General features: G+C 47.0%; 1 protein-coding gene across 1 annotated transcript in view; it reads left to right on the forward strand.

The window, feature by feature from the left end:
• The first annotated feature begins 325 nt into the window (after positions 1-325).
• CACNG2 (calcium voltage-gated channel auxiliary subunit gamma 2) overlaps positions 326-12391 on the forward strand; it is a 114394-nt gene continuing 102328 nt past the window's right edge. The window contains exon 1 of the mRNA XM_066259290.1: positions 326-1587. Coding sequence (XP_066115387.1) covers positions 1377-1587 — 211 coding nt within the window. The 5' untranslated portion in view covers positions 326-1376. The remainder of the gene's footprint in view (positions 1588-12391) is intronic.

Below are 12391 nucleotides of genomic sequence, written 5' to 3' on the forward strand. Positions count from 1 at the left end.
AAAAACACATAAAGATCGTGTTTGTAATTACCCATCCAGGTTATATTTTCACCACTTTCAGGCAGAGAAACGGCTGGTTGAAGTTTTGTGCCCATCTGATTGTAATGGGAGGGTTGTATTTGAAGCTCTGGGCACGTAGAGATGGCATGAGAAAGAGGCTGAGCTGGAAGAAGCACCAAGGGGGTGGGGGGAGTGAGAGAGCGACGGGGAGAGGGAAAGGGAACGAGCTATCTCTAGCTACGCCTTCCTCTAAGCTCTGGGAGCCCAGGAGAGCGCTCATTTTAGGATTTGGGAGAAGGGTAAAAAGAGGAAAGGCAACCCCGCTCTGCCCCGGCCTCGCTGCCCGCGAGGGGAGGGAGGACTCTGGCCCGCGCCCCCCTCCTGGCCGGCCGCCCTGCCAGCCCTGGCGCGCGCGGAGCGGGAGGCGCGGGGAGCTGTCCAGTTCAGCACCACCCGGTAATGCAGTAGGTGGGAGCGCCTCTGCCGGGGCCGGGCCGGCAGGGAGTGGGGGGGCAGGCGGGCGGCCCATCCTGCAGCAAGACGCCGGCTCCCTTGTTTCCAGGAGCTTTGCAGATAGGGGGAGGGAAACCCGCCTCGATTCTTCGGGAGAAACCCCTTCCCTCCCCCACTTCGCCAACACTACCCTGCAACCAACAACAATAACCGCCGCCGCTGCTCGTCCTGCCGCCGCCGCTGCGCCTGCCCGCCCTGCTGCCGCCGCTGCTGCCGCTGCCGCTGCCGGGGCAAAACCATGGAAGGCGAGACCCCCGCACCTGTTCAGCTGAGATCAAGGGCTTACAGAATACTGGGAAATCTGGTTTGAAACGAAAGCGCCCGAGACCCCCCCAAGGAAGAGAACTGGCGAAGCCAAGGATTTTCATGGCGCAGGCCGCAGAGACGGAAGGTTGCATCTCGGCTTTTACAATCTCTAACTGTCTAGGTCCCGAACCATGAGAGATTGTGTTGAGAATGCGGCTGTTCCTTGGTTCACTGTGGAAGCCATCTCCAAATTAGCTATCACATATGGAAACTGGAGACCAGAATTTTAGGAAAAGAGATTAAGGCATCTCACTTGGGGGGTGGGGGGTGTCTTTTTATTTTTTCCTTTTTTTAAAAAGAAAAATCACTGCAACTGGAACAGTTTCTGATCTCAAAAGGCAAGCCTCTCTTCCCGTGTGATCTTTATAATTTATACTCTTTTCCGTGAGCTTTCTTACCTCCCTTTTTTTATATCTCTCCATATTCTCTACTCACACATATATCCATTATATTAGTAGTGAAATTATTTTTATTTTATTTTTGCTTTAGTACTTGCACCCTCACACACACACTCCCAAGAACCAGAAGTCGGTTGGGTGTTTATATAATGAAGAATTATGGGGCTGTTTGATCGAGGTGTTCAAATGCTTTTAACCACCGTTGGTGCTTTCGCTGCCTTCAGTCTGATGACCATAGCTGTGGGAACCGACTATTGGCTCTACTCCAGAGGGGTTTGCAAGACCAAAAGTGTCAGTGAGAATGAAACCAGCAAAAAGAACGAGGAAGTTATGACCCATTCTGGATTATGGAGAACCTGCTGCCTAGAAGGTACTTGATTTCCCATCTCCTCCCTCTCTCCATCCCACCCCTCCCCTTCCCACTCCCCCTCCCCACCCTCCTCCAAATAAGTCCCCTTTACATTCCACCATTTTCTTACTTCACTCCTTCCACCACAGATCAAGGTTGCTTGGGTTAGTTTCAGAGGAAAGGAAATCAATAAGCAAAAACCATTCTCAACTCTCAAGCCTCCACCACCTCCCTTTCCCCAAACCTCTTCATTGGAATAATCTATGACATGATGAAAACAATCTCTTGTTTAAAAGTCGTATGTGCTCTGCCTATTTCGGAATCATTAGGATTTGCCATTTGATGTGGTCTTGCTGTCTATGAGGGGGGGGAAATAATTGCCTCTCTCAACGCTGCTCCGCTTTTCATAATGAGGAATTTAAAAATGATCTTCCTTTCCCCCTCCTCTTCCCCTTTCCCCCAAAAGTCCCAGACACATCATTATCTGCAAATCTCCTTTAAAAAAACAATGTTGTTTCTAAGAATCCTTATTTGGTAAATCCTAATTATTCCAGGATCTCAAGCTGAGTTCAAGAGCATTTCGTAATGCCTGTGAGCCACACATCGTTGGAGGCGACTGGCTGTGTGTGCATGTGTGTTTTAACATTTACAAAGTCTAAAAATACATACGTCTCTCACAGGAAACAAGTCCAAGTTCTAATAAACACTTGCAGGTTAAGCTGGGAGCCAATTCACTTCCACGCAGAGTGACATGTCTGTTATCCAGAAGCGAGTAGTCAGCATTGCAGCCAGCTGGAGAATCAGACATTGTGCAGGGAGGCCAGGAGGAAGGCGAGGGCATGGGAGGTGGTGGTGGGGGGGGGACGACGGACAGGAGAGCAGTGGGGCAGGGGTGTCAGCTGTTTGCCTTGATCTTACAGAGTCTTTGGGACATGTGTGCTGTTGATGCATGTGCTGTGGGAAAAGGGGTCCCCACAGTGCAAAGCCTGGGTGATCAGGGTGCGGATGAAGGAATGTGCTTCTCAGACATGTTAATAAGGACTGAAATAAAACTCAAGCTGGTCATACAACCTGCATTTAGCAAACAGACTTTAATGGGAGGGGCTGCATTTGAATGGGTACATATGTCTGTGTGTACAAGCTACAGCCACCCATAGAAAGACGTGCACAGAGAGATAGATACATGTTTCGTGTGGACAGAAGGCTTATGTGCTTTGCTTCCGATTTGAACCAATACCGGAGGCTGTTGGAGGCAGCGTCGGGAAGCAGGACTGCAGGATTGTTTGTTAAGCTCAACATGGGATGGTGATGCAGGGAGTGGAAGCCAGAAGATGAGGGAGAAAAGAGGAAAATGGACAGGAGAGGGAGAAACTGATATGACCCTAGGGTCTAACCCAAACTGAGCAAAAGCCGCTTTTTGGGAAATGGTTGTGTTTGTGAAAGAGTATCAGTTCTGTGCCCCCCCTCCCAACATTCTTGGTGCAAGCGGTTGAGTGATGGCTGAACATGTTTTGAATAGCTAAGTGACTTCATTGAGCGATGGTCTATTTGACGCATACTGCATTTGGTGCCCTTTCTCAATCCAAACTGCTGCCTCGAACATAGTCTGCATAGCAGCTCTATGCTGAATACTATATGCTCTTCCCAGCCAGAGAATCAATATCAGGAAATTAATAGAGACTGTTTTAAACACACCCCTCCTTTAAAAAAATGAAGAGCCTTTCATGCAGCTAGTCATTAACAGCAGAAAGACTTCCATTTAATTAAACATTTATGGCAGACTTTTATTTCAAAAGAGAAGAAAAGCAAAGTGAATGAGGGCTGCTATAGGGAAATGATCATGGTAGCAATTTGCTTCCCTTGAATTTGAGTTAGATGGATGGAAATATGTGGCCAAGAGATTGGAGAAAAGGCAGGACCTTCTTATAGGAGAAAAATACCCAGAGATGGGTGACTTGGTATACATAGACTTCTTTATGAGGCTTATATTTGCAAATTCTTAATACTATGATCTTTTAAACATTAAATAAATCCCAGAAGAGAAGAGGACTAGACGGAGCTTTGGATCATTGTGCATTAAAAAGCTTAAGTATTTTCATTAAAATTCCATCTGTTTGGTGTCCACATTCCCAAACATGCTGACCAACCTCTTTAACTTTCTCTCCAAACCACATACCCTCTCTCTCTCCAAATCATCCTTACGAAGGTTAGAACTGCAACACTTCCCAAGGATTGTGTGATGTACACAGGAGCTATGGGTTTGGCCCCTCTCCCAAGGCCTGGAGCCTCCAAGCAGTGCGGGGAGGGCTGGGCCAGCCTCCCTTCCGGACTAGCATTCCGTTTTCACTTGTAGCCAAGGCCCAGGCAGGAAGAGCGAGTGTCCAGGCCCCTTATTCAACCTGGCCTTTAATTTCCAAAGCCTCTGTCCATATAGGGCGTTGCAGGTCCAGGACCCCCTTAGGAAGTTGTACCTTGGCTGCTTAGGAAGTAGTTTGAAGATTTTAAGCCACTTATTTTCAAAGATTGTGCTGATTTCCAGAAATTGTAAGTGTACTTGTTTCTGAAGGTTGGCACAGACGGTTGTGGGGCTTTCCTGTCTTGCTTTTTTGTGCGTTCACAATAGGGCCATCCTTTACAGAAATCAAGTGCTCAGGGCTTCAGTTTCCCCAATCTTTGTTTTTTGTGAGAAGTCAGACTTTCAAAAAAGATCCCCCATCATCTCTTTATTGTGCTTCCTGTCCATACTTGAGAGCTTGTGAACAGATTTCGAATCTTCTCCCCAAGAGGCTGCTAATGACTCCAGACGAAAAACAACCCTGTCTGCTTCTGATCTCTCCTGCTCCCTGGCTTCACTCTGGCTTTAGCTCTTGAGGTTTTTTTGTTTTTTTTTTTTCATTTACTTCTTGAAGAAAATAAGAATCAGGAAATATTTCCTTGCCTCTCTTTGATGCTTTTGAACTGAACTGGTCTGCTGAAGAATGTCAAGGGACAGGACCACCTGTTAGAGGCAGACACAGTGGGAGGGGAGGGAAATCAAGGAGAAACTACCACCTTTATTTTTCCCTCTGCAGAGTCAATAGCAGCAGTGTCTCTGTGTGTGAACCTGAACCTCTAGCAGGCTGGTGTCCTTAGTGGGATTGAGGGTGTAGGGGATGGGATACACGTGGATACACATGGATACAGGTAGGTGGAGAGTGATAGAAGTTTCTGAACTTTTCACGAAAGCTGCGTTAAGAGCCTCCTAATGGAGAGATGAATTTGGCCATTTCAATAAAATCTTCGACAGGACACTAAAACAGTTTGTTCCAAGCAAGGTATCTGTGGGTGTGCAGTGGTTTGCTGCCTAAGACATTAACCTCTGTTGTCACCAAAAGGAATCATTGTTTCTGGGGACAGCAAGAAATTCACCCCTTGTGTTTATTCTCTCCTGGCCTTTTTTACCCTGTCCCAGCTGCATGTTTCCCCCAGAGGCTGTCCAACCCTGCAGAGGAGCAGCCCCGTGGTGCACATGGTCTGTAGCAAAAGCACACCCTGCTTTCTCTCTCCCCCTCTCACCCCTTTCCTTGCTGCGAGGCACAGCCAAAATCTTTCTCTCTGCTCAGGCTGTAAAATTCCCTCTGCTGAATTTCTGAGCTCCTCTGCCTTCCATGGCTCCTCCTGTCTTCCCCTCCACATGCTACTTCTCACAGAGGCTGTGCCGTTCTTCTACAGCCCTGCTTTCTTTGAGCAAGCCGTGTCTGTTTTCCTGAACTGTCTTTTCCCAGTTCGCAATTGCATAGCCTTTGCTAGGCCTGCGAGGTGGCAGGTGCTCTATGCTGGGTTCAGCCACAGCTCTCTTGTCCTGAAGAGGAAAGGATATGTCTTGTATTTCAGGAAAGCCAACTGCCTTCCCTAGCACTCCTGCCTTTACGTGTGGATGGGCTGAGTATGGAAGTTACTCATTGCGTTCACACTGTGTACATATGGCTCCATAATTCCCAAGATAATCTGACTGTCTTTTGGTACTTTGCACACAGTAGATGCATAAAAAGTAGTTATCAATGGATTGACTCAGAAGTTCTTAAAATCATTGAAATTAATTCAAACATCATAAGGACACGTGACTATGACAACCCAGGGGGAGAGAGAGAGAGAGAGAGAAGGATGAGAAAATCAGGCTGGTTTGTTTGTTCTTCCTGGAATTTTTTTTTTAAGAATAATAATGAGTCATGAATTCATTATTATAAAATAAGAGAATTCAAAAGGAGTCAGTCATTGGGGTTGCAACAGCTCCTAATTGTTTAAAGAAAAATTACCAGTACATTCGGCCTCTACAGGGAAGGAAAAAATAACCCATTGATTTTCTTCCCTTTTCTGCTTTTAAAGTATATCAAAGGCCCGTTTGATCTTGATACTCAACAGAATAGACACTTTGGGCAGAGAGCAGGCATTCTGGAGCATCCCTATTTAGCTTACCCAGAACATTCTATTATTTACCACCAATTCTATTATTCCCCATCAATTCCCAGGACCCTGAGAACACTCCCCAAGATCTTGGGTTTCACTCAGCAGTTTTCCATAGAGCCAGGTCCAGCATCCCTGCCAATCTCACCTTGGAATGAGGAACAGCTCTGCAAGTCCCAGGTGGGACTTGGTGGATACACTGCCCTCCCTGCCCCTGCCTCCCTTCACAGGTGATCAGAATGAGGCACACTGTGTGACACAGGCATCAAGGCACACGGGCAGAAAGTGGCAGAGCCAGAACTTGAATCCAGGCCTCTCGTGTCCACCCTTCAGGCCTCCAGTGGGCTTTGTGCACAGCCCCTGGCCTATCTGTACTTACCTTCATAACTAGTACTGGACTCTATCTAGTCTATCTGCACCCCACGGAGCATCCCCCACTGAGTGTCAGCCTGACCATGTCAGGAAACCTGAGTTCTGACCTACATGACTCCCTGACATCCTGTTACCCTGCACCATGCAGGCTGACGACAATTCCGTCCCCAAACCCTTTATTCCCACGAGGCTGAGAGAATGCAACAATGAACTTCAGGTGCCTCTCTGGTTCCACCCTTTCATTTCAGAAGTGTCCTCAATGGAAACTATCCACTGATTTTATGTTTCCATGCATTTTGCAGAAAATGCCAAATTTATGTCCCCTGTCACCCATGAAAGTTTTCAGATGAAGCTTTGTGGGGTGTGGTACAGTTGAAAGAATCCTGCAGCCACACAGACCTGGGTTCACTTCAAGCCCTGCAGCCTTATGAGCTTATTTAACCTGCTAAGCCTCAGTTTCCTTTCTGTAAAAATAAAGTATAATAGTCCTCTCACAGGATGGTTGGTGGTTGAGGAACTAAACAAATGGATGTCTGTCACCTGCTTTCTGCTGACTGCCTTGCCAGAAATTGCAATCAACACCCCCCAGCCCCTTCCCCTCATCCATCCTCCTTATTCTGTTTTACTTTTGAACAGAGTACTTACCACCTTCTGGCATGCTATGTAATTAGCTCATGGTGTTTGTTGCCCATCTCCACCACCAGACTGTCAGCTCCACAAAGGCAGGGATGTTTGTCTGTTCTGTTCATTGCTGTAGCCACAGCAACTATGACAGTGCAAGACGTCAATTCACCTTTGCTAGAGAATGAGCAAATGGCAACCGCCTGCTACAGGGTGGACATTTAGAGATGGTGGTCCCTTCATCTCATCAAAGAATTGCTCTTTAAATTATACACAGGCAGCGGTGCTGGCAAAGGCATCATATTTTTGACATTCTAAAAAATAATGACCCTAATGCAGAGAAAGAAGGGGAAGAGGGAAGGGGGGGGGCTCAACATACAAGGAACAATAATATAAAGAAAGATAAAAAATAAAAGAAAGTGGAGAGAAAAGGAATGCCTGAGAAGGAAGTGCTGGGGGTGAACATCCTTTAAATAGATCCTGGCCATGTTTTTCTGCCGCCACACATCGAGTGCGTCTGTCAGAGATCCTCAGGGAGCGCTCCCCATGAGTGTTGGCTTTCAGGTCAGTGGGGGAGGAGGAGACATACACCCAGACGGATAATGCACAAGAGTCTGAATTTTTTTCAAAATTCAGTGGCTCCTTTTAGACCTAACTAGATATATTTCAGCCAAAAACCCATATTCAAATGAAATAGGCATTTTTGAGTTTACAGCCACAGATCAGTCAATTTCTTCATTCATTTATTTTATTTATTAAATGTTTGAAGAACCCCTGCCAAGTGCCAGGTGCTGGGCCAGAGCTTAGGGTCATAATGGGAACCAGCACCCTTCAGGGTCATTGCCCTCAGAGTTCTGAGAGCCTAATGAGAGAGACAGACCCAACTTCAGGTAAACTCCCCAGTGTAGACACAAATTACAACTATGATCAGTGCTCTCAAGGAGAGTCACATGGGACTGTGCGTTTATAATATTAAGATTGTATCTAATCAGAGACGGCATCCCTGTATGTGAATGGGTTTCTGAAGGATGAGTAGGAGTTAAATGGATGAAGAGAGCAAGAGAGAACGTTCCAGGTTGGAGGGCAGCAGGTGCAGAAATGAGTGAGGAAGAGAATGAGATAGCATGGGAGAAGGCCCCGGCGGCTGGAGGACAGAGGCGGGGGAGGGAACAGTAGGGGGACGGCTGATGGTGGATGGTTTGGGAAGGAGGATGCCGGGTAGTTAGGATCCCAAAGTGGGAGCTTGTTAGTCTTGCTAAAGAGTTTTGCTCTATGACTTCAGGTCTCTTGCTTATAAGCTGTGTGACCTTGAGCTAGTTAATTTTATCTCTGCACCTCATTTACAACATCTCCTTAATGGAGACGATAATGCCTATCCCGAGGTGGTTGTGAGGCATAGAGCACTGCTCCCTTCTCTTCTTTGTCATGCTCTTTCCATTTCCACCCAAGTCAGATTATGGTGTCTCTTTGGCCTCAAAATTTCCCCTGACAGCACAGAAAAGGGGAGAAATAGACTGATTCAACTCCAATGAACAAAATTCAAAATATACTCACTGGAGGTGTTTAACCAACCCTGTGCTAAAAATAGGGAGGCAGTGGTGGTGAACAAGACCCCAGCCTGACTCCAGGACCCTCCACGTGAGTCTCACCCAGCAGACCCAGCGATTCTAAAGAGCAGGCACCTCACAAAACAGCTCTTCGTATTGGACATCTGACATAGCCTATTGCCACCTCTCCTCTCCTGCCCACACACTCAGAGGGATTCCTGGCATATTTTATGATCATTGAGAATTCAAGCTGGAATTTAAATGAGACTCAGTTATAGCATCAGACTTTTTGAAAATAAGAATGATAGTAAAGAGATGTTGACAGTATTTCACAACTCCAAAAAATTACATGTCAACTTTTGTAGGATTTTCTTTTTCCTTTTTGAATTTATTGGGGTGGCATTGGTTAACAAAATTACACAGGTTTCAGGCACACAGTTCTACAACACAGCATCTGTACACTGTATTGTGTGTTCACCGCCCCGTTAAGTCTCTTTCCATTGCCGTTTATCCCCCCATACCCTTCCCTTCACCTCCCCCCCAGCAATCACAACACTATTGTTCATGTCTATAAGGGTTTTTTCCTTTTTCTCTTAATTCCCCCCTCCTCCCAGCCCAACCCCCAATAGCTGTCACACTGCTCAGTTCTGTTTTGCTTGTTAGTTCCTTCTGTTCACTAGAGTCCACATATGAGTGAAATCATATGGTACATGTCTTTCTCTGACTGGAGTATTTCACTTAGCATAATGCTTTCCATGTCCATCCATGCTGTTGCAAAGGGTAAGATTTCCTTCTTTTTAATGGCCAAGTAGTATTCTATCGTGTGAATGTACCACAGTTCTTTTATCCACTCATCTACTGATGGACACTTGGGCTGCTTCCACATCTTGGCTACTGTAAATAACGCTGCAATGAACATAGGGGTGCTATATTCTTTAGAATCAATCTTTCATGTTTCTTCTGATAAATTCCCAGAAGTGCAATTGCTGGGTCACAAGGCAGTTCCATTTTTAATTTTTTGAGGTAACTCCATACTGCTTTCCACATTGGCAGCACCAGTCTGCATTCCCACCAACAGTGCACAAGGGTTCCCTTTTCTCCACATCCTCGTGAGCACGTGCTGTTTGTGTAGAATTACTGACAAGCCTCTGCGGCCTAGCATCCTGGTCCTTCCTCCTAGGTATATAAAGGACTTTATCCATCCGGTTCCATCTTCCCTCAGTTCTAAGACATCATCAATTACAAAATGAACTATCTACTCAAACAGCTTTCAGGGGAATGGAAAAGGAATTTAATGTACAAATCAATTGTAAAACACTCTAATTTCAGAAATGTTGAAACTTAAAATACGTGCCTTAGAATCAAGGGAAGATGGTGAACTCTCTTGCTGGCAGAGAGAAATGCAGGCAGGGTGCTGAGGGAGCCCAAGGGATTTCTTTAGCATGCAGCTGGTACCAGTGCCGTGACTCAGGAAGCAGCAGAGATGAATGTGGCTTTACCAGCACCTTTCTTAAGAAGGAACAGGGCAGTAGTTGATTTTTGTTCAACAGCTGTTCCCTGAGCACTTTCCAGGTACTACATGAGAGTCAAGGACAGAGTCAAAGGCTCAATCTCTGCCCTCGAGGAACTCTTAGCCGAGTAGAGAAGACATACCAGTGAACAGACGACAGTGATGGTGCAGGGGATTCTGGGAGCAGAGGCTGGGCAGGGAAGGATGTCAGGGAAGACAAGAGTTCTGAAGGTTGCATCACAGGGGTGAGCAATCTAAAGAGAGGAAGAGCACTTCAGACAGAAGGAATGGCATGAGCAGAAACACAGATGCCCAAGCAGACCACTATGCACAGAAGCAGAGAGAGGTAGTGGAGACGGGATCCATAGGGGACGTAAATGGCTCACAGAGCAGTATGTGTTTCAACATGGAAGAATAAGGAGACCTAGAAAGCTGGTGAGCAAGGGAAGGTTGCAACTAGCTTTGCCCATCAGTGAGATCACTGAATGTTGAGGCTCTAATGAAGGGATCCGGGTCAGAGCTGGTGAGACTGACAGGGACAGGACAGGGGGAGGCACCATGGGGAGGATGTTGCTGTAACCAGGTGACCTACACTAAGTCAGCTGTCATAAATGGAGAAAAAAGGGAATAAGGTAGAAGCTTGCAAGCGATGTGCAATAGAGGTGCACCAAGATCCTCTCTTCTGTACTCACATCCCAGTATAGCAAGCCTCTGCTGCACAGAGATTATGTGCTAGGCCTTGGGGTTCAAGATACAGAAACTCTCTGCTTACATGTCACTTCCCCAAGAACCTTCCTAACCACCCTAATTTAAAGTAGCCCCCAGTCCCATGACCTAGTTTTAGTTCCTTCTTGAACTTTTTTTTTTTTCATTTTTCCGAAGCTGGAAACCGGAAGGCAGTCAGACAGACTCCCGCATGCACCCGACCAGGATCCACCCGGCATGCCCATCAGGGGGCGATGCTCTGCCCCTCTGGGGCGTCGCTCTGCTGCATCCAGAGCCATTCTAGCACCTGGGGCAGAGGCCAAGGAGCCATCCCCAGCGCTCGGGCTATCTTTTGCTCCAATGGAGCCTCAGCTGCTCCCGGGAGGGGAAGAGAGAGACAGAGAGGAAGGAAAGGGGGAGGGGTGGAGAAGCAGATGGGCGCTTCTCCTGTGTGCCCTGGCTGGGAATCGAACCCGGGACTCCTGCACACCAGGCCGACGCTTTACCGCTGAGCCAACCGGCCAGGGCTTCCTTCTTGAACATTTTAACATCAACTTCTTTTTCTTTTTAGCATTTATTTATTTGTGACCTGTGTCCCCCCTCCCCCCTGTAAGACTATAAGCTCCATGAGGGCAGAGGCCATGTCTGCCTAGGCACAAACCAGGACTTAGGAGCTACATGTTGAATGAATGACTAAGGAAAAGTGGTGCCTGCTGTCAGGGAGCTTCCATCTAAGGAAGGAGATGGGCTTTGAAACAGAAACTCCAAGCATCCTGTTGACCAGTCTCCCCCCCACCCCATCCCCCAGGCTTGGCTAGGGTCACATTCTTGAGAATAGGCAAGGGTTTTCCTTGTACTCTTAACTTGGGAGGCTCCCTAGGGGGGCCTCCTGGGCCACAGCTCTGCCACAAAGCTTTGGAGAGCTGATCAGCCGCTGCAAGCCTGCCCCATCCTGCACAGCACTCTCACCTCTCCTCTGAATCCTTGTTAGTTATTGCCTGGCCCAGAGCTACTGACTTAGCAGCCCTGGGTGCCTCTGAGGAGCTGCCACACCTTTTCCTTGACACTATATTTATTCACTCTTTCCTGAACTTCCCAGACCTTGGGTAGTCTTCTGGCTGCTAAAGAGAATGCCAAGGATCAGGTAAAAGATCCCAGGTGCACAGTTGCTGTGGCCTCATTGTGTAGGGAATCAGCACTCTGAGTTTGAATACCCCACTCGCTGTGGCCTTGCTATTGGGCAAAACTCACTGGTGACTGGCTGTGGCTGGCCCTGAGACCTTTCCTCCTCCCATTCGGCCCCATTGCTCTCCTTTCTTACTCTCTCTGCATAAAGGGCCATTTATTCTTTTCTGTCACATTTCCCCCCAACCTGGATCTCAGTCTGCACTTACATTTTATCCTTCTTGAATTTTCCCTAAGGCTGAGAACTCTCCTCCCCATTTTCCTCCAATGCATGTTACAAAGAAGGAAACCTTGAAAAATGACCATTCTAGCATCACTCCAATACTAAGAATAACAATAATAATAATAATAACAAATCAATTGAGTGCTTTCTTTGTGCTAAGCACTTTTTAAGATGCTTTCCAGAAGTTAACTCTTAGTCAATCTTCACATTTCACATGGT

The sequence above is a fragment of the Saccopteryx bilineata genome, chromosome 1 (genome assembly GCF_036850765.1).
Source record: "Saccopteryx bilineata isolate mSacBil1 chromosome 1, mSacBil1_pri_phased_curated, whole genome shotgun sequence".
Classification (NCBI taxonomy): domain Eukaryota; kingdom Metazoa; phylum Chordata; class Mammalia; order Chiroptera; family Emballonuridae; genus Saccopteryx; species Saccopteryx bilineata.